This window comes from Myripristis murdjan, chromosome 6 (genome assembly GCF_902150065.1).
Source record: "Myripristis murdjan chromosome 6, fMyrMur1.1, whole genome shotgun sequence".
NCBI classification, from domain to species: Eukaryota; Metazoa; Chordata; class Actinopteri; order Holocentriformes; family Holocentridae; genus Myripristis; species Myripristis murdjan.
This window is the reverse complement of record NC_043985.1, coordinates 24,046,305-24,065,520: the sequence shown is the minus strand read 5'-3', so window position 1 is coordinate 24,065,520 and position 19,216 is coordinate 24,046,305. Positions and strand designations below refer to the sequence as shown.

At 40.0% G+C, this 19,216-nt stretch overlaps 1 protein-coding gene and 1 non-coding gene across 2 annotated transcripts; one reads left to right on the top strand and one right to left on the bottom strand.

Annotated features, from left to right (window-relative positions):
* Positions 1-292: 292 nt before the first annotated feature.
* Positions 293-15,425, bottom strand: ces2b (carboxylesterase 2b). Its single transcript, XM_030054315.1, has 37 exons — positions 15,187-15,425; positions 14,454-14,643; positions 14,196-14,334; positions 13,854-13,987; positions 13,596-13,749; positions 12,816-12,920; positions 12,628-12,729; positions 12,227-12,370; positions 11,395-11,475; positions 10,766-10,913; positions 10,067-10,216; positions 9,911-9,983; positions 8,425-8,595; positions 7,868-8,062; positions 7,639-7,780; positions 7,158-7,291; positions 6,913-7,066; positions 6,680-6,784; positions 6,446-6,544; positions 6,153-6,296; positions 5,959-6,036; positions 5,724-5,862; positions 5,475-5,624; positions 5,252-5,324; positions 5,003-5,173; positions 3,855-4,049; positions 3,624-3,765; positions 3,145-3,278; positions 2,900-3,053; positions 2,667-2,771; positions 2,433-2,531; positions 2,140-2,283; positions 1,946-2,023; positions 1,711-1,849; positions 1,462-1,611; positions 1,259-1,331; positions 293-1,176 (listed from the first exon to the last, which is right to left on the bottom strand). Exons 1-37 carry the CDS (start codon positions 15,263-15,265, stop codon positions 993-995), a joined length of 4,851 nt encoding a protein of 1,616 aa, XP_029910175.1. The 5' UTR covers positions 15,266-15,425; the 3' UTR covers positions 293-992.
* A 3,265-nt stretch (positions 15,426-18,690) lies between these two features.
* trnar-acg (transfer RNA arginine (anticodon ACG)) lies at positions 18,691-18,763 on the top strand. The gene has a single exon. It is a non-coding gene; the product is annotated as a tRNA-Arg (tRNA).
* Positions 18,764-19,216: the final 453 nt, after the last annotated feature.

The following is a 19,216-nucleotide window of genomic DNA, read 5'->3' as shown; positions in this document are numbered from 1 at the left end:
ATTGGATATCGGGTTCTTTTCACTTGATAAAAAAGTTGTCACACCTTAGTTTTCCTGACATTATGAAAGCAGAAACAAAATCGAGGCTAATTACAAATACTGCTGTAATTGTAGTAATTTCATCCAGCCCTGGAATTCACTTGTTTAAACTGTGGGCCAAGCATTAAAATCAAAAACCTAGTTTGAACATGTACAGTAGATGTATATGTGTCTATATGTATCCATCCATATTCTATAATGTTTGATACTGATAATCTGTATGAGTAAATAATCACTATTTGCTACATTAGAACTTAGTATATTTATTATTTGTGGTAAGCCTTATTTTCAAATTACACAAATTGCAAAATTTAAAAGTTGACAGTTTTACCACACCACTACAGTAAGAAATCACAGTATTTATTCATTTAAAAAAATGTCAACTCTTTTCACAGTTAATGCTTTTTGTGATAAATCTTAAGACACACACCACATTTTCTAAACAACATCCTAAGAATATTACAAACATTTTCTGTGTCACAACCCTGAGTAGACAACATCTTTATCTTGTATTCAGATTTCACCATATATTCATATGAGATTTTGAAAATCTTTCAGCAGCAGTTATCCATGGGTTTGGCCAGTATGCATGAGTGTTATTTTAAGTGTTTTAAGTGATTTGTTCAGTTTCCTTGTCGGTGCATGCAGGCATGGGGGACTTCTATCAAACGAACAGCAAAACACGACATTGCTACATTTTTTAAAAAATTGACAAGCACCTCCTTATCTTTCCTGTGTGTGTTTGTTCTGAATCTGTGGGTAAACCTTTAAGGGACTTTGCATTCCATGTTCAGCTCCGTGTGTGATGTTTTTTGTTGAATTGTTCCTCGCTGCTGTTATGTCTCTACTTGGCGACATAAGTATATTACAAGATGAGATTGACATGACTGTGATTATGGGCTAATGATGGACTGAAAAATGCAGATGGAATGGAAAGAAGAGTATTACCCATCCTACAGTTCACTGTGGTCTATCTTCCCTTGGTGTTGTTTGATCTTCTCTGGGAGGGTTTGAGTAAAGAAGGTGAAGCGGTCCTTCTTTAGGTGCTGACCAGGTACCTGCTCCGTTCCGATGACCAGGTAGTCTCCTTCTGCTCCATACTGTGGCCACTGGACCAGGCCGTCCCCATTAGGAGAGCTATAAAAACAGGTTTTAAAGTACTTTTATCTTTTTTTTTTTCTTATGTGGACTATTAACTAAACTGAGAATTAATTCCTACCCTGTGCGGGCAAAATTGCCCCAGTAGCTCATCATGATGTTGCTTAGCTGTTTGTCCTCTTTTGTACACAGACCTAAAAAGGTAGCAGTTCAGTCAAGCTTCAGCTGGTAACAAGCAGGCATCCTTTTGCATCCTAGGAAAACCTCAGAAACAAATCCAGAACCTGGTAATTTTTTTTTTCTTTTTTCTTGAGTTGTACTCACCGCCTAAGTTGACATGGGTAGTGGTGAAGCAAAATCCTAATACTGAAAATATTTCATCTCCGTGGTCAGACCTGACAAAGCTTGGCCTTCTCTCCTGCATGGCTTTAGGAGCATGCTGGTACTCATACAGGTATACAGGGGCGCCTGCATCTAAAAGAGCACAAATGGTGGTGATGAGTTTCATTAAGAGACACAGGAGCAAACTGATAACCCCTGCTTGCACCTTGTGCAGTGCAGGTATAAGAATACCTCTGTGGGCATTGGCAGTCTTGATGGCTGGGATGGTAAAGACCAGGTCTCCAAGCAGTTCAGTGAATCCATCTCTATTTTTCACACGATCTTCAGAAGTTCCCAGATATTCATCTGCTGCCAGCTCTTTCATCAGTTCCTGTTTGGGTTTGAATAAGGACGATGACAATTAAGACTGACAGCAGAAAAGCTCAAGCAGTGAAATACTGCATACGTTATAAAGTGTTTGTCTTACAAAAGGACAGAACACGGCCAGGGTGTTCAGGACCTCTTCCCGATCCATTCCTTCTGTCCAGTTTGGAGGAGCAAGGAACTAAAAGAACAGGTAGCTGATTCACCAGTTATGTATTGCTAAATGTTTGAGACAAGTACAAGGTTGAAACAATTCACTTCTATCAGGGATAAAGGTAGAAAAGACTGAAGTCTTACACTAGGAAGTAGCCAGCCCCCTTCATCGTTATTAACACCAGTTATAAAAGGTATTTTGAGAAGTTCAGCATTTCGAAACAGCTCATCCACAGGTTTTGTAATGAACTGTCCATCAACAGCGACAGGAAAATGCAACATTTGGTTCTTGAAGGGAAAAAATGGTATAAAAGAGAAAGTGGAGCATTTAGTTAAAAGGCAAATACATTTAGACAGTATCTTATATAAGACATGACAATTGCTCAAGTAATTTTTGTCAGTGCATAATCTACTCATATCAGTTTTGATCATCTCACATGGACAAGGGTCATCAGGGCATCATGGTCCATGTGTTTCAGGCAAACCGAGATCTTTTCTGTGCTCGTGAGGTCACAGCCAGATGCATTCGCTGCCAACTGAGAACAAATATTTGTGATGTATCTCAAGAAATTTAAGAGAAAAACAACAAACAATATGGTGATGTGATGTTTGCTATATTATGTTTGATAATATATCATTTACAGAATACATTAAACACACTGATAGGTAACCTGGGCAAATGACAGAGGATCATTTGTGAGAAGTGCATCCATTGCAGCAGTGCCACTCTCAGCTATTGCACGGTGAAACAGGCCATCAGACAATGGTGAGAGAAGCTGGTAATTCAAGCAACAGAAAATATAGAAACATCCATGTAGTAGATGTACACTGACATCAGCGTGATGTTGTCTGGAATGGTTTTCATTTTGTGTCAAAAACGGTTAATCTGTAAATTGATTCTTACCAAGAGTGATACACTCACTCCACCAGCAGATTCCCCAAATATGGTGACTGAACCTGGGTCTCCTCCAAAGTTGTGAATGTGCTGCTGGACCCACCGCAGGGCTTCCACTTGATCCAGCAGGCCAAAGTTCCCTGGAATGTGCTCATCACCCGTGCTGGAGAGATCATAGATTTAGAGATAACCAGTGGAAACCTGGATTCTGTCTCAAAACTGTGCACTCTACCTGGACTAATGAGCATTTTTACCTCAAAAACCCCAGTAGTCCCAAGCGGTACTGGATCAAAACTACAACCATGTCCTGGTAAGCAGCCAGGGCAGAGCCATCGTATATTGAGGCTGACCCACTCATAAGCCCCCCACCATGGATCCAGACCATGACCTAGAGACAGAAACATGACTGTTTTTCAAGAAGCATATTTACTGGATACATTTGCTACTATTCAAAATGAACTTGCATCACAAGAATTTCACACCAACTAGATGGATCTTACTAACACTGAAAACTAACACACTAACCTGACACCTCCAGCTGAGGTGTTAACCAGAGTGCAGCCAGCTTATAAATACAAACAACATTATTCTTATTGTCAAAAGGCACAAGCCTGAAAGCAATAGATTGGTGTGCAGTGAACTTGTCCTGGAACACTGTAAACAACAAACTTACCCAAAAGTTGAATCTAAGTTACTGGGCAACATGACCACAAATGCAGCAAAGGGCTCTTACCGGGAGCTTTGCATCCTGAGCCATGTTTGCAGGTGTATAAATGTTGAGGTAAAGGCAGTCCTCTGAAACCTCAGGGATATCTACATTGATGCCGCCAAGCTTGTTCATGAGCTCAGCAAGTTGGTCTCTATTCTGAGGACATCTGTGAAAGAAATGATTGTTTGATAACCAATAAAGGGGATACAAATACACAGCCAGATACACAGCCACTGGAAAGCATGAAAGCCTTACATGGGTGGTTGCTTGGTGGCATCTCTCACTCCTTCCCATCCTTCTGTAGGCTGGGGTGCAGCCAGTCTCAGTGGGCCAATAGGTGGCTTGGCAAATGGCAAACCCAGGAAGGCATGGACCCCCTCCCTCCCCTTAACACTCACAAACTCGCCTTTCACAGCTCCAAGCTTTGTATCAACAGTTTTGGTTTTCAGCCTGTGGAGAAAGCAATTTTAATGCAACTCAAGTAGTTAATCAATGTAATGCAGTGTTATACTTGCTGTAAAACAGTAAGTAATTACTTATTGATTGATTGATTGATTGATCTAAGTCATCAGAAAACACACTGAGGGAGAATATTACCGAGGTACAGACATACAATAGGACCAGACACAACTAAGTGGTATTCATGAGGTCATCTTGGAAGGCTTTTTTGAAGCATATTTCAAGTATGTGTAGCATCGCAACAGAAAACAGAGCTTGCAAATTCTGTATGAATTGTTGGGATCTGCAAGATAAGCCATGTCTGTGTGCATACAGTGGCTACCAATATTCCAGCAATGTAGGGCTGAGATTTGAGAGATATTAGGGGAGCTTTCAGCTTTATAAATAAATTAAAACCAATGCTCATCCCTCCTTGTGGACAGAGCAGTCAAGTATTTTTGTTTGGTAAAGCAGACGTCTCATAACTATCTCCAGTAATGAATCTTAATGTTAAGTGATATCCTTCATCTAAAAGTTTGAGAGAGGAACTGACAGCCCACCAATAAACCGCACTCTCGTGATGCAATACTGAGAGGAAGTCTGCTTCGACAATCCTTTTCTTGAATCCTTCAAAAATAGAGGAATTAAATATTTATTTCTGACAAGGAAGCCAACTTTCAGTCTCAGCTGTGACAACAATATGTCAACATGGACTTTTCATTGATCCGAGTATCTATTATCTCTCTATCAAGGTGTTATCAACAGTGAATTTCAAAAGTACCATAGTCCATTTGTCTTGCGTTTGAAAAACAACATCCATTTCATCTTCGCACAGTTTGGGACTTGTTTCAGATGAAGATGGTGTTTTTGAAGGATAGCTGTAGATTCTGAGTGGTGACATGAACAGAATCTGCACAAGAATAAAGGACAGAGTGGATGAACACTAGAAAACAGCGGTAACTTACAGCTCCATCTTCTCTTGGTGTTGTTTGATCTTCTCTGGGAGGGTTTGAGTAAAGAAGGTGAAGCGGTCCTTCTTTAGGTGCTGACCAGGTACCTGCTCTGTTCCAATGACCAGGTAGTCTCCTTCTGCTCCATACTGTGGCCACTGGACCAGGCCGTCCCCATTAGGAGAGCTATAAAAACAGGTTTTAAAGAACTTTTATCTTTTTTTCTTATGTGGATTATTAACTAAACTGAGAATTAATTCTTACCCTGTGCGGGCAAAATTGCCCCAGTAGCTCATCATGATGTTGCTTAGCTGTCTGTCCTCTTTTGTACACAGACCTAAAAGGGTAGCAGTTCAGTCAAGCTTCAGCTGCAGACAAGCAGGCATCCTTTTGCATCCTAGAAAAACTTCAGAAACAAATCCAGAACCTGGTAATTTTATTAAAGGTTTTTTTTTTTTTTTTTTTTTTTTTTTTGAGTCGTACTCACCGCCTAAGTTGACATGGGTAGTGGTGAAGCAAAATCCTAATACTGAAAATATTTCATCTCCGTGGTCAGACTTGACAAAGCTTGGCCTTCTCTCCTGCCTGACATTAGGAGCATGCTGGTACTCATACAGGTATACAGGGGCGCCTGCATCTAAAAGAGCACAAATGGTGGTGATGTGTTTCATTAAGAGACACAGGAGCAAACTGATAACCCCTGCTTGCACCTTGTGCAGTGCAGGTATAAGAATACCTCTGTGGGCATTGGCAGTCTTGATGGCTGGGATGGTAAATAACAGGTCTCCAAGCAGTTCAGTGAATCCATCTCTATTTTTCACACGATCTTCAGAGCTTCCCAGATATTCATCTGCTGCCAGCTCTTTCATCAGTTCCTGTTTGGGTTTGAATAAGGACGATGACAATTAAGACTGACAGCAGAAATGCTCAAGCAGTGAAATACTGCATACGTTATAAAGTGTTTGTCTTACAAAAGGACAGAACATGGCCAGGGTGTTCAGGACCTCTTCCCGATCCATTCCTTCTGTCCAGTTTGGAGGACCAAGGAACTAAAAGAACAGGTAGCTGATTCACCAGTTATGTATTGCTAAATGTTTGAGACAAGTACTAGTCTGAAACAATTCACTTCTATTAGGGATAAAGGTAGAAAAGACTGAAGTCTTACAGTAGGAAGTAGCCAGCCCCCTTCATCGTTATTAACACCAGTTATAAAAGGTATTTTGAGAAGTTCAGCGTTTCGAAACATCTCATCCACAGGTTTTGTAATGAACTGTCCATCAACAGGGACAGGAAATCGCAACATTTGGTTCTTGAAGGGAAAAAATGGTATAAAAGAGAAAGTGGAGCATTTAGTTAAAAGGCAAATACATTTAGACAGTATCTTATATAAGACATGACAATTGCTCAAGTAATTTTTGTCAGTGCATAATCTACTCATATCAGTTTTGATCATCTCACATGGACAAGGGTCATCAGGGCATCATGGTCCATGTGTTTCAGGCAAACCGAGATCTTTTCTGTGCTCGTGAGGTCACAGCCAGATGCATTCGCTGCCAACTGAGAACAAATATTTGTGATGTATCTCAAGAAATTTAAGAGAAAAACAACAAACAATATGGTGATGTGATGTTTGCTATATTATGTTTGATAATATATCATTTACAGAATACATTAAACACACTGATAGGTAACCTGGGCAAATGACAGAGGATCATTTGTGAGAAGTGCATCCATTGCAGCAGTGCCACTCTCAGCTATTGCACGGTGAAACAGGCCATCAGACAATGGTGAGAGAAGCTGGTAATTCAAGCAACAGAAAGTATGAAAACATCCATGTAATAGATGTACACTGACATCAGCGTGATGTTGTCTGGAACTGTTTTCATTTTGTGTCAAAAATGGTTAATCTGTAAATTGATTCTTACCAAGAGTGATACACTCACTCCACCAGCAGATTCCCCAAATATGGTGACTGAACCTGGGTCTCCTCCAAAGTTGTGAATGTGCTGCTGGACCCACCGCAGGGCTTCCACTTGATCCAGCAGGCCAAAGTTCCCTGGAATGTGCTCATCACCCGTGCTGGAGAGATCATACATTTAGAGACAACCTATGGAAACCTGGATTCTGTCTCAAAACTGTGCACTCTACCTGGACTAACAAGCATTTTTACCTCAAAAACCCCAGTAGTCCCAAGCGGTACTGGATCAAAACTACAACCATGTCCTGGTAAGCAGCCAGGGCAGAGCCATCGTATATTGAGACTGACCCACTCATAAACCCCCCACCATGGATCCAGACCATGACCTAGAGACAGAAACATGACTGTTTTTCAAGAAGCATATTTACTGGATACATCTGCTATTTTTCAAAATGAACTTGCATCACAAGAATTTCACATCAACTTGATGGATCTTAAACTAACACTGAAAACTAACACACTAACCTGACACCTCCAGCTGAGGTGTTAACCAGAGTGCTGCCAGCTTATGAATACAAACAACATTATTCTTACTGTCAAAAGGCACAAGCCTGAAAGCAATAGATTGGTGTGCAGTGAACTTGTCCTGGAACACTGTAAACAACAAACTTACCCAAAAGTTGAATCTAAGTTACTGGGCAACATGACCACAAATGCAGCAAAGGGCTCTTACCGGGAGCTTTGCATCCTGAGCCATGTTTGCAGGTGTATAAATGTTGAGGTAAAGGCAGTCCTCTGAAACCTCAGGGATATCTACATTGATGCTGGAAATCATCTTTATGAACTCAGCAAGTTGGTCTCTATTTTGAGGACATCTGTGGAAGAAATGATTATGTTTGATAACCAATAAAGGGGATACAAATACACAGCCAGATACACAGCCACTGGCATGAAAGCCTTACATGGGTGGTTGCTTGGTGGCTTCTCTCACTCCTTCCCATCCTTCTGTAGGCTGGGGTGCAGCCAGTCTCAGTGGGCCGATAGGTGGCTTGGCAAATGGCACACCCAGGAAGGCATGGACCCCCTCCCTCCCCTTAACACTCACAAACTCGCCTTTCACAGCTCCAAGCTTTGTATGAACAGTTTTGGTTTTCAGCCTGTAGAGAAAGTAGTTTTAATGCAACTCAAGTAGTTAATCATTGTAATTCTGTATGAATTGTTGGCACCTGCAAGGTAAGCCATATCTGTGTGAATATACAGTGGCTACCAATATTCCAGCAAAGAAGGCCTGAGATTTGAGAGATATGAGGGGAACCTTCAGCTTTATATCAACTTCTGAGTGGTGACATGAATAGAATCTGCACAGGAATGAAACGCATCAGATTCACCGCATTATCTGATGCAGTGAATATGATGTTGTTCTATTGTCTATTGTTCATCCACTCTGTGGATGAACAATAGAATCTGCACAAGAATAAAGGACAGAGTGGATGAACACTAGAAAGCAGCGGTAACTTACAGCTCCATCTTCTCTTGGTGTTGTTTGATCTTCTCTGGGAGGGTTTGAGTAAAGAAGGTGAAGCGGTCCTTCTTTAGGTGCTGACCACGAACCTGCTCCATTCCGATGGCCAGGTAGTCTCCTTCTGCTCCATACTGTGGCCACTGGACCAGGCCATCCCCATTAGGAGACCTGGGCGTGCACACACAAACGCACACATACAAACACACACCATAATAGATTGAGAAGCAGATGCCACAGGTTAAACTAATTTTCAACTTTTTTGGAACTCTCTTTTGTCAGTGGAATGCTAGAGTTTTTAATGTACAATAGTTCATCACCTTCTTTGTAAAACAGGGGGTCATCTTCTCTTTAAATTGTAGGCTAGGCTCTTTATCTTTTCATTTGCTGAAATGTGTTTTTTTGTAAGTTCCCTATATTAATCCTGTCCCTATTTTAAATGCTTCCAACAGTATGTATCATACATCTTGTCTTTTAAAAAATGATAATACTGCAGTTGCAAGGCCCTCTGCTACCGGCAGTCAAGACATAATTAAATTAAATAGTGCCCTTAGACAAGATAAATGATACAGTGGAGAAAATGAAAATTTATCTAAGTACTGAAAGCAAATAATGGTGTGACATACACCTGGTCTGTACACACTTAAACATTATTTCTACTGGGAGTAGATTGGTAATGAAATCATTTGAATAACATAGAAAGAGCTTCAGATATTACTTAAGTGACCTGCTTCAACTCTAAAAATAAACAAATTAGAGGACGTTGAACCACTATACAGAAAAGAAAAAAAAGCATTTTGCTTCATACTATTAGTTGATTGTCTCTTGGCAGCATTGTGTCATTTGCACTCATTAAGTGACCTCAATGAGCAAATCTGTTGGCTGAGTTCTCTTTTTTCCTTGCCAAGCCGTAGCCAGTGACTAATTAAGTTGTATCAGTAACACTATGAAACAGACACATAAAACACAGCTATCACTTATTTTATAGTCTTTTAAAAGCTGCTAGTCAGATATGGATTAGTTATAAGGAAATAAGTGGCCTTTGGTAATAACCTCATAATTGCCTTCTGCTCTGTACAGAATAAAAAGCTGCAAAGAGGCTTTTATTGTGGAAAAAGGGCTGAAGGTAATAAGACCGACTCACTGTCCTCTGGTCTCTTGAGTTGCTCCACTGAATTTGAGCAGGAAAGTGCACTTGTTAATACTCCCAGTGATATATACAAGTCTCTTCAATGGCATGACTGAATATTGCCTCTGATAGCTCTGTATTTCCTTGACCACTTGTTTTTTGCCCTCACCCTCTCCCTAGGGAAATATGTTCTGCTGGGTAGGAGGGAGGGAAAACGGAAACTTAAAAATTCTCTTCATCCGGTAAAACTGAAGTCAAAGGAAATAAGGGATATTCAGTGAGGCTACTTCATAAAAGCTTACGAAGGCCATACTTGAAGATCACCCACATTTTCTTCTCATTTCATTAGATTCCTACCTCGTACGAGCAAAGTTGCCCCAATATCTCATCACGGTTTTACAGAGCTGAATGTCTTCCTCCGTGCATGATTCTGGAAGAGAAGGAATTTTGCTGGTGCTAAAACACATTAAATACAAAGTGTTCAGATCAATTGTGTGTCACTATGAATTTTACCATCTGGTGTCACTTGATCTTCTGTGAAACATGACCCGAAAACAAAAAAGAGCTCATCTGTGTGGTCAGAGCCAACAAAGCTAGGTCTCTTCTTCTTGAGCATGCTGGGAGATTCCTGGAACAGATAGAGGTACACAGGAACTCCCACATCTGTTTGGAGGATAAAAGTCTTTCATTAGCACTGGGCATGTGTGTGTGTGTGTGTGTGTGTGTCTGTGTGTGTGTGTGTGTGTGTGTGTGTGTGTGTGTGTGTGTGTGTGTATCTTAGTGTAAAACTGATTTTAATGTACAGTGTTTTTTATTTAGTGATTTAATTTACAGGACAGTCTTTGAACTTGGGTACCAAGTTTCAAGATCCACTCAATTTTTTGTGTATATCTAATGTCAGCAGATACACATAGACACTATAGTATTGTTTGATGGCAGGGCTTTGAATGGACGGGATTTTTGCAACTCCTTAATTGAGAGTGAAAAAGAAAAGAAAAGAAACAAAAAAACATATTCCCATATTTTGCTTTCTGTGGTGTAAAACTGTTGTTCACCTTTAGATTAGTGGCTGGTCCTCTATGCATAAACACACTGACGACACATACATTCGTTTGTTACTGGGAGTTCCAATCAATTTCAGTAAAATGACAATCAATAACAGTAAAAACATCTAAGCTGTGCGATGACGGATGCATGCAATGCAATTCTTACCTCTGTGGGAGTTTGCGGTCTTCAGAGCAGGAATGGTAAATAGCACATCTCCTATCACCTCACTGAATCCCTCTCTAATTTTCTGACGATCACTTGAGGTTCCCATGTACTCTTCAGCCAGCAGGTCAGTCTTCCATCTGTCTTTAGCCTAGATTCAAGATGTATGATTCAAGATTAATTTCATTATCTAAAAGCCATATGAGAAAAGACATACAAGTATTCATATTAATCATATTATTCACATTAAAACAAAATTTAAGACATTAGCTAAAATACTGGTGCCAAGAGAAAGTGCTTCAGAGCCTTGAGGCTACAATACTGCATTGTGGAGCCTAATAATGGCTGGCATGTGAGGCACCGTACCGCTTAGTGCGTATCCTGTGCTGGAATATGTGCCCACTGCCTGTCTTACTAAACCCACATAGGTTTCTGTGTAGAGAGTGGCTTTTGTCATAGATGTGCAACAACTGAACATTTGGCATGGTCTTGCATCAAAACACCAGGCAAATTGCTGACACAATTCTCTTGTCACCGTTCTTTGTCACCTTTTCAGGAGCATAAACTCTGTTTTGATTTCTTAATGTTCTGAAATCTCACCAGATAGCCTCATGATTGACAGTGTCACTTACATCACGGTACAGGAACATTGTTAACATGGTTATGCTCTCTTCCCGGTCCATTCCATCCTCCCACCCAGGGGGGGCTATCTCCTAAGAGAGGAGAACAAAACACAAAATTACAAGAGATAATAGCTGGACTATTCTCTAGTCATCAGTTGGGCCCGTTTGATTAATTTACTGAGTGAAAAGAACTCTATTTTATCACTTCCTGACTTCAAAGGCCATGTTTTGCATATGCACATTGTTAACCTCTCAACTTGAATGGTGTAATCATGAATAAATAATCAATCACAGTATGAATCAATTAATCATATGCAAATTCAACAGTAATACATAAACAGGGATACTAGGTTAAATCAATCAAGTAAGTGTGTATGGCAGTTATGAAGGACATAGGAAATGCCTCTATCTTTTTTCAAGCTCATCTGTACAACTAAATTTCCAAATCAAATGTTTGAATAAGGTGGCACGGTGGTGCAGTGGTTAGCACTGTTGCATCACAGGGAGAAGGTCCTGGGTTTGATTCCCACCCGAGGTCCTTTCTGTGTGGAGTTTGCATGTTGTCTGCGTGGGTTTCCTCCGGGCACTCCGGTTTCCTCCCACCGTCCAAAGACATGCAGGTGAATTGGAGAAGCTAAATTGCCCCTAGCTATGACTGTGTGTGTGAATGTCAGTGTTTGTCTTTCTGCCCTGCAATGGACTGGCGACCTGTCCAGGGTGTTTCCTTGCCTTCGCCCAATGTGCGCTGGGATAGGCTCCAGCACCCCCCCGCGACCCTAGTGAGGATAAGCGGTTTAGAAGATGAATGAATGAATGTTTGAATAATTCAGTCTAAACTTACGTGTAGAAAAAGCCACCCGGCTTCGTCAGTATTGCAACCAATCATGACAGGCAGTCTATGCATCTCGTGATTTTTGAGAGACTCCGCTGCCAACTTCAGCAGGAACGTCCCATCAACAGCCGGTCCAAGCAACATCCTCCCATCCTATATTGTGAACAACACAAACATCTCAAAAAATGTGGCACTGTAACTGTTGATTGACACTGAGAAGATGTAATATATAATTTTTCTTAAAATAAAATACCAATATGAAGTCTGCCATTTCAATTATGCCCAACGTGAGGCAAGCCAACTGGACAAGCACAAGTCACCCACATAGTGCTACATGCAAAAAATCCTGAACGGGTTATCGCTGTGCACCTATGGTCAATATTTTATAACCAAGATTATGTAAATGTCACCTCTTTGTGAATCTTGACTATGTCATCAACTGGCACCTTCTTCATACAATCAGCAATCTTCTCTGTCGTGGAACTATTGCAGCCCAACAAGTTTGCTATTATCTAGAATACAAATAAAGGAATCTACTTATTACACATGGCAGCAGAAGTGTGTCCATTTGCTTTTCTACTCTCACTTCTTAACTCACCCGGGCTGATTTCAAATGGTTGAACTCAAACATTGTGTCCATTGCTGCTGTACCACTCTCAGCTATCGCACCATGAAATAGACCGGCAGACAGCGGAGAGAGGAGCTGCCGATGAAATGAAAAAAAAAATGTCAAAATTACTTTTGTTTAACAGGGAATATGTATGATAAAAAATGAAACCTCCAATTAGGTGCTATGAAATATACAGAGTTACACAGTGGCAGGTAAGTTTATTTTCATCTCCAGTCCCTGGGTGGGTGAAAACATATACAATACACACTCAAACACACAAAACAAATCTAACAAAACCAAATGAAATGTACATACACTAACATTACATAGAATTACAAGCCAGGATGTTGATACCTTGTGCTTTTGTAAGACTGCAGCAATAATATTTGCATGGAATTAAATATAAATCCTATGTGTTGACAAGATGAGGTGTGGAAAAATACTTTAATAACTGTGTCACTGGTGAAAGGAAATTCAGGTGTAATTCACAGGCAATAATGAGAAGTAAGCTGCTGTCAAGTCAAGCTTTCAGATTCTTGTGTAATCTAAGTTGCACAATGAGCCCTCCGTCAGCATTGAAAAACAACTGCTTTATTTTGTCACAAAACACTTCTGCTAATACACTTCTCCAAAAAAAAAAAAAAAAAAAAAAATCAGTATCTGTTTCTGTTAGCCCACACTACCCTATAATCTGATAGCCAAACAGGTGAGCTTGAAATTTGTCTCATGTAAATCATTACACCATGGTGCATGTGTGTGTATCCTTACCAATAGGGATACACTAACTCCACCAGCAGACTCCCCAAATATGGTGACTGAACCTGGGTCTCCTCCAAAGTGGTGAATGTGCTGCTGGACCCACCGAAGGGCCTCAACCTGGTCCAGCAGGCCAAAGTTCCCTGGCATGTGCTCATCTTCTGTGCTGTGTAGGAGACGTTTTTGGTTAAGAGACAATTAAAGTAGCCAGTGTCTCTCTCAGACACACACAAACCCACAAAGTTGGTCGAGTGCAAAATATAGACTTACCTCATGAATCCCAGTATTCCTAGGCGGTACTGGATCAGCACCACAACCACGTCCTCATAAGCAGCCAAAGCAGAACCATCATATGACGAAGCAGAGCCTATGGTCAGACCTCCCCCATGGATCCAGACCATGACCTTGATGAAAAATAAATAAATTAATATAAAAAATAACATGACATCATTATTATCTTGCAAACATGCAGCATTTAACCTCTCTCAGCAAATGCACAGATGAGATCTATCTATCTATCTATCTATCTATCTATCTATCTATCTATCTATCCCATGTTTGACAAATAACTGATGAGAGTAAAGGATGTTTTTTGTCTGCTCAAACACTTACAGGCAGTTTATGCTTCTCAGAGGGCTTGACAGGGGTGTAAATGTTGAGATAAAGGCAATCCTCCGATATGTCTGGGAGCTCAATGTGCATTGAGATTTTTTTGATAAACTCAACATTAATCTTTCGGTCTTGAGCACACCTGAAAAAAAAAAAGTATGTAATTTCCATTATTCAGTGAAGATGTCTGAGGGTTCACCTGCTTGCTATAGACATTGTTTAAGCTGTATTAGTGGATGTGTAGTCTGCTCCGTCTCTTACATGGGTGGTTGTTGGGTGGCATCCCTCTCTCCCTCCCATCCCTCTGCAGGCTGGGGTGGGCTCAGTCTCAAGGGACCAACAGGTGGCTTAGCAAACGGCACACCCAGGTAGGCATGGACTCCTGTCTCCTTCCCCTTTACACTTACATATTTTCCTCTCAAAGGCCCCAACTTTGTATGGACTAACGGACCTGTTTGAACATTAAGGCTGAGTCAGAATCACAGGCAACTAGACGAAACGGGAAGCTACTCTGAATAACACTTTATGCAATTTTAACCAGTACAATCAAAACACTGCAACACAAATGATTTGTTTTTATATTACTATTGCTTCTTTACAGTTGCAGTCATGCAAACAGCTACTGTGTCACAGGTCAAGCCTCTTTACACTCACTCGGGTGTAAACCAGTTTCCCAAAGGAGTGTATTCCTTGCAACGTGGGAGCGCCTCTGCAATGACTGGGTCAAAGTGCATATGCTTAACAAAATGTGATCGGCTGCATTGGCAGGGGTCATCAACTCATTCAACCCTATCAACAGCATTTTCCATTTTATATTAATAGAATCTATTTCCCCAATATTGTCTTTTATTAAAATTTGTTTTAAATTTTGACTCATACTCTTGTTTCTTTGCAAAGCATTATGTTGAGCTAGATCTAAAATCGATATAAGCAAAATTTTGATTGTCGGTGCATACGACTCCAGGCGTCCAGGCGTTGCCCCCCCCTTACTTACCCTTGTCTGCAGTGGTACACAGCAAAAGTAAGAATATTGTTGCGAGGAAGAGGTCTGCTTTGCATGCAGAGAACTTCATGACGGACGGCGCCTCTCTGGGTGCAGGTCAGGCTGCAGCCTCGGTGAAGCAGTGCCGACTGAGGACTGGGGTAACAAACAAGGCACTTCAACTACCTTTGACCTTACTTGGCGAGCTGTGGCTGCCCGTCGGAGTTAATGTCCAAAGGCTAAAGACACCAAGGTGCGGTCCATGTGGGGCCAAGGAGATCTACCTGAGCACTCAGCAGGACACACCCCCTGAGAAAACTTTGCAGTTTTTTTTTTTTTTTTTTTTTTTTTTTAAAAATTATTTATTATTGAATTTGAATACAAACAGGCATTTGCATACATTGGTTATGTTTACACAAGGCGATCATGTCATATCCGTTTTTTTTTTTTTTTTTAAAGCAACGGCATACTGTACAGGCGGGTCGTTTTTTCCCTAGGATGGCGAAGCCATGACCTAATTGACTTGCATTCATTCTCTACAGCCTTTCCCCTAATCTTAGCCATAACCAACCTAACCCTAACCCTTATTTTAAAATCCATAATTTATCATCCAAAGTATATTTTCAAAATAAAAGCGATTCTGTGTGATCATATTAATCAAAATACATAACCAGTGAGTTCAAATGACAGTGTAACTATACATGAGCAGAGTAGAGGTTTACTTATTGTGGAGATGGCGTTATGGATTAATAACATAACAGTTGGAAGGTACACTTAGTTCAGTCAAAGACAGGATTATGTTATCAGAATAGCCAGGAGGGTGCCAGTTATGTGCAAATAATTATGCAGGATGATAAAAGACTGTTTATCTATTTTATGTGAGACTCATGGACAGTACTGAAGAAAACAAAAGAGAAGTGAGCTTGTAAACAATAGCTCTGTGATTAATGTTGAGTGTTATTCATTTTACGAATGATATAATCATTGAACCAGTAAATGAAGTATTTAAGTTTTTGTGGGAAACTTAATGGTGCCATTAGTATTATGTCAAAAGGGGGAATTGTTACAATTGGCCTTATAGTTCAATGTTTCTTGCATTATCCAATGTATTACATAGTTCAGGACAGCTTGACTGCTAAGCAGAGGACAGACAAAGCAAAAGCCAGATGTACTTTCTCTATCTTGTTATTTAGATCTGTTGCATTAGATACACGCCCAGTCAACATTCACACACTAGCATCACACATTCCGGGAACAAGGCATCGACAGTGGTTGGGCTGTCCATGTCCAGGTAACTGGCCAATTATTCTCGGTTGCGTTTAAGTCCAACCTATGTACGGGGCAGGCCCAGCCCAAGAAGATAAATGTGTATCATTTCCTGATATCGGGGCTCTTTTCTGACTGAGATCCTGCGGGAGCTCTGTCACTCTGAGACCAGCGCTGCCTTGCTTTATATATGACCATAATAAATATTGCATCAGAAAATTGAAGACTGACTCCGGTCTGTTCCTGTGCTTTCAACAAAAGAATCGGGTGCTAACAGAAGTGTTAGGTAGTTAACTAAGAGACCGATATTTTCAGGAAAAACCATACTGTAATACACTACTGTGTTGAAAATAATGGTATCTGAGAAACAAATAGAGTAATGAAGGGCAGGGCCACAGGAGGAGGAGGAGGAGGAGTTACAAAGGGTGTAAAAACAGATGTGCTCTTTGACTCTAATTCAGTTTGCTCCCATGGACCAGCTTGGCTTTGTTGTATTCTTTCAGAGTTTACAATAAACCTGCATCAGCTTTCCTATCGTCATTTGAATTATTGCTTCAGTGTTATTTGCTGTAAGCCTAATCCAGCAGCAAAGCGAATTTTAAACACCCTCTTCATTGTGTCATTGCTCCATTATTTCAACCCTGTCTGTCCAGTGCCTTTATTTGGGGGAACAAAGACCACACTTCATCTCTCAAGACAATTTCACATCCAAGCCCACATAGTTGTGTCTAAGCCTCTCTCCTCTGTGTATTTCTCCCTCCCTCTCTCTTTCAGCACAAAACCCACACAGGGATTCAATGGAGCCTGAAGCTTGAAGACTCCCTGCAATGAGACAGGACCCTCACCCTTTATCCTGGAGTCTCAGCCCCCGGGGATTTTGCAAACCTTTCCCATTGCTTATTTTCAATTAGCCAATGGTGTGGTCTCTGTGAAAAAAAAAAAAAAGATATTGTTTGAACATGATTACCTCACATATTTGTTTGTTGTTGTAATCTTTATCAGTAGTAAGATTGCCCCTGCTCACTTTTTTTTTTTTCTTGTCAGTGGGGAAACCATACGTTTGTACTCCTTTCTCTGAGTGAGCAGAGCATCCCCATGCAGCACAGCGAACTGTGGTGGAGACTATATCCAAGGATAACATAGAGGAAAACTGCTTGACATGCTATAAATGCCTCTGAGTTTATTAGAGATTTATTTCATGAATTAATTGTGGTAAATAAATGCATAGTAAAATGACACAAGATACAGGAAATATAAACTATGTATAAATTTGTATATTAATAACTACATAGTTTATTTTGTCACAGAATTAGATCAATTAGATCATAGAGTTACTCAATATACATGCCAACAATTATTGACTTATATGGTGTCAAACCACATCATGTAATGTGTATCACTGTAATCAAGATAGAACATGTAGGTGGTTATTCTGTCCAGTCATTAGACTATTAATTATCTATGATTATCTAGCCACTAATGAACTTTAAACTAACTGATGTCATTATGCTTCACTGTTCTTTGTCTACTGTACATATATAATGCACATATAACAGGGCTGCACAAAATGGTAAAACATTAACTGTGATTATGTTGCTGAACACAGCAATTGCTGCTGAAACTGATTTGGTCAAGGAGGGTTACTTGAATTTTCACTTTTAAAAACTTAATAATTTGTTAACAGAAAACTCAGCTGACAAATTAGTTGCTTTTACAAAAAAAAAAGTTTTTGTTACAATGAAAATAATTTTTAGACATATCAGTATTCCATTTTTCAGAAATCAGTCAACATCAAAATCTTGTAAAGTACACACAATAATCCTCCTTTTTATTTATTGTGCATGTTGAATACATAGGCTACATACATACATACATACATATTAAATAAACAGGCACATCCATGCATGCATAAAAAACAAATACAGCAGTATCCAGTCCAAACAAGTTACATTAAACAAATAAACAAACAAATAACTTATTAGGCCGCAGAATATTATATTCGCAAAGTAAAATGCATGTTTACGAAATAATATACTGGACGTAACTCATATAATACTCAAAGACTCTGGTATTTATTAATATAAAATTACTTGGAACAGATAAAAATAACCATTTAAAGGAAGAGGGGGCAAAAGTTAGAAGCTTGCATAAAAATAATAACACAAATACGTGTTAAATAGACAATTAAAATTAAAATCTGCGGTTCGGATTTTAAATGAAAAGTTCCCGACATGCTTAGCGGCCTGTACCGGGCCAGTGGCGCAATGGATAACGCGTCTGACTACGGATCAGAAGATTCTAGGTTCGACTCCTGGCTGGCTCGATTCCTTTTCCGCTTTTTCAACTTAAGTTTCGAAAATACCGATCCATCTGGGGAATGGATTAGCCCGAACCGATTCCAATCACTAAAGAGTCGATTCCTAATGACTCAGCGAAACAAACACGCACTTTTTTTGTCACAGCTTACGTGCCCCTGGGAATATGACGCAGTTAGCTGACTTTTATCGGTGAGGTAGAAACTTTGTTGTAACTTTGACGACACATAAATGTAAATGGGGCTGTGAAATATTTAATGTGCGAATTGCATTACATGAAACACACACGTTTCCTTTTATGCGGTCAATGCTACATGCCAAACAAATGAATTTAAGTGCTTAACTATTTTTGAGGGAATTTAAATTTCAAATCCCTAAACGCTATTTTTTTTTTTTTTTTTTTTAAACCAGTTGACTTCCAAAAACCTTTATTGCTGTTGCATACTAATAACGATAAGGTT

What these genes read in the sequence shown, in the direction of transcription:
- ces2b (XM_030054315.1), bottom strand. Translation starts at nt 15,265, where the DNA reads ATGAAGTTCTCTGCATGCAAAGCAGACCTCTTCCTCGCAACAATATTC. An exon ending in CCCTGATGACCCTTGTCCAT is followed by an intron (nt 6,297 to 6,445) that starts GTGAGATGATCA and finishes TTTCCCTTCAAG; the next exon opens with AACCAAATGTTGCGATTTCC. An exon ending in GGGGCTGGCTACTTCCTACT is followed by an intron (nt 6,037 to 6,152) that starts GTAAGACTTCAG and finishes CTGTTCTTTTAG; the next exon opens with TTCCTTGGTCCTCCAAACTG.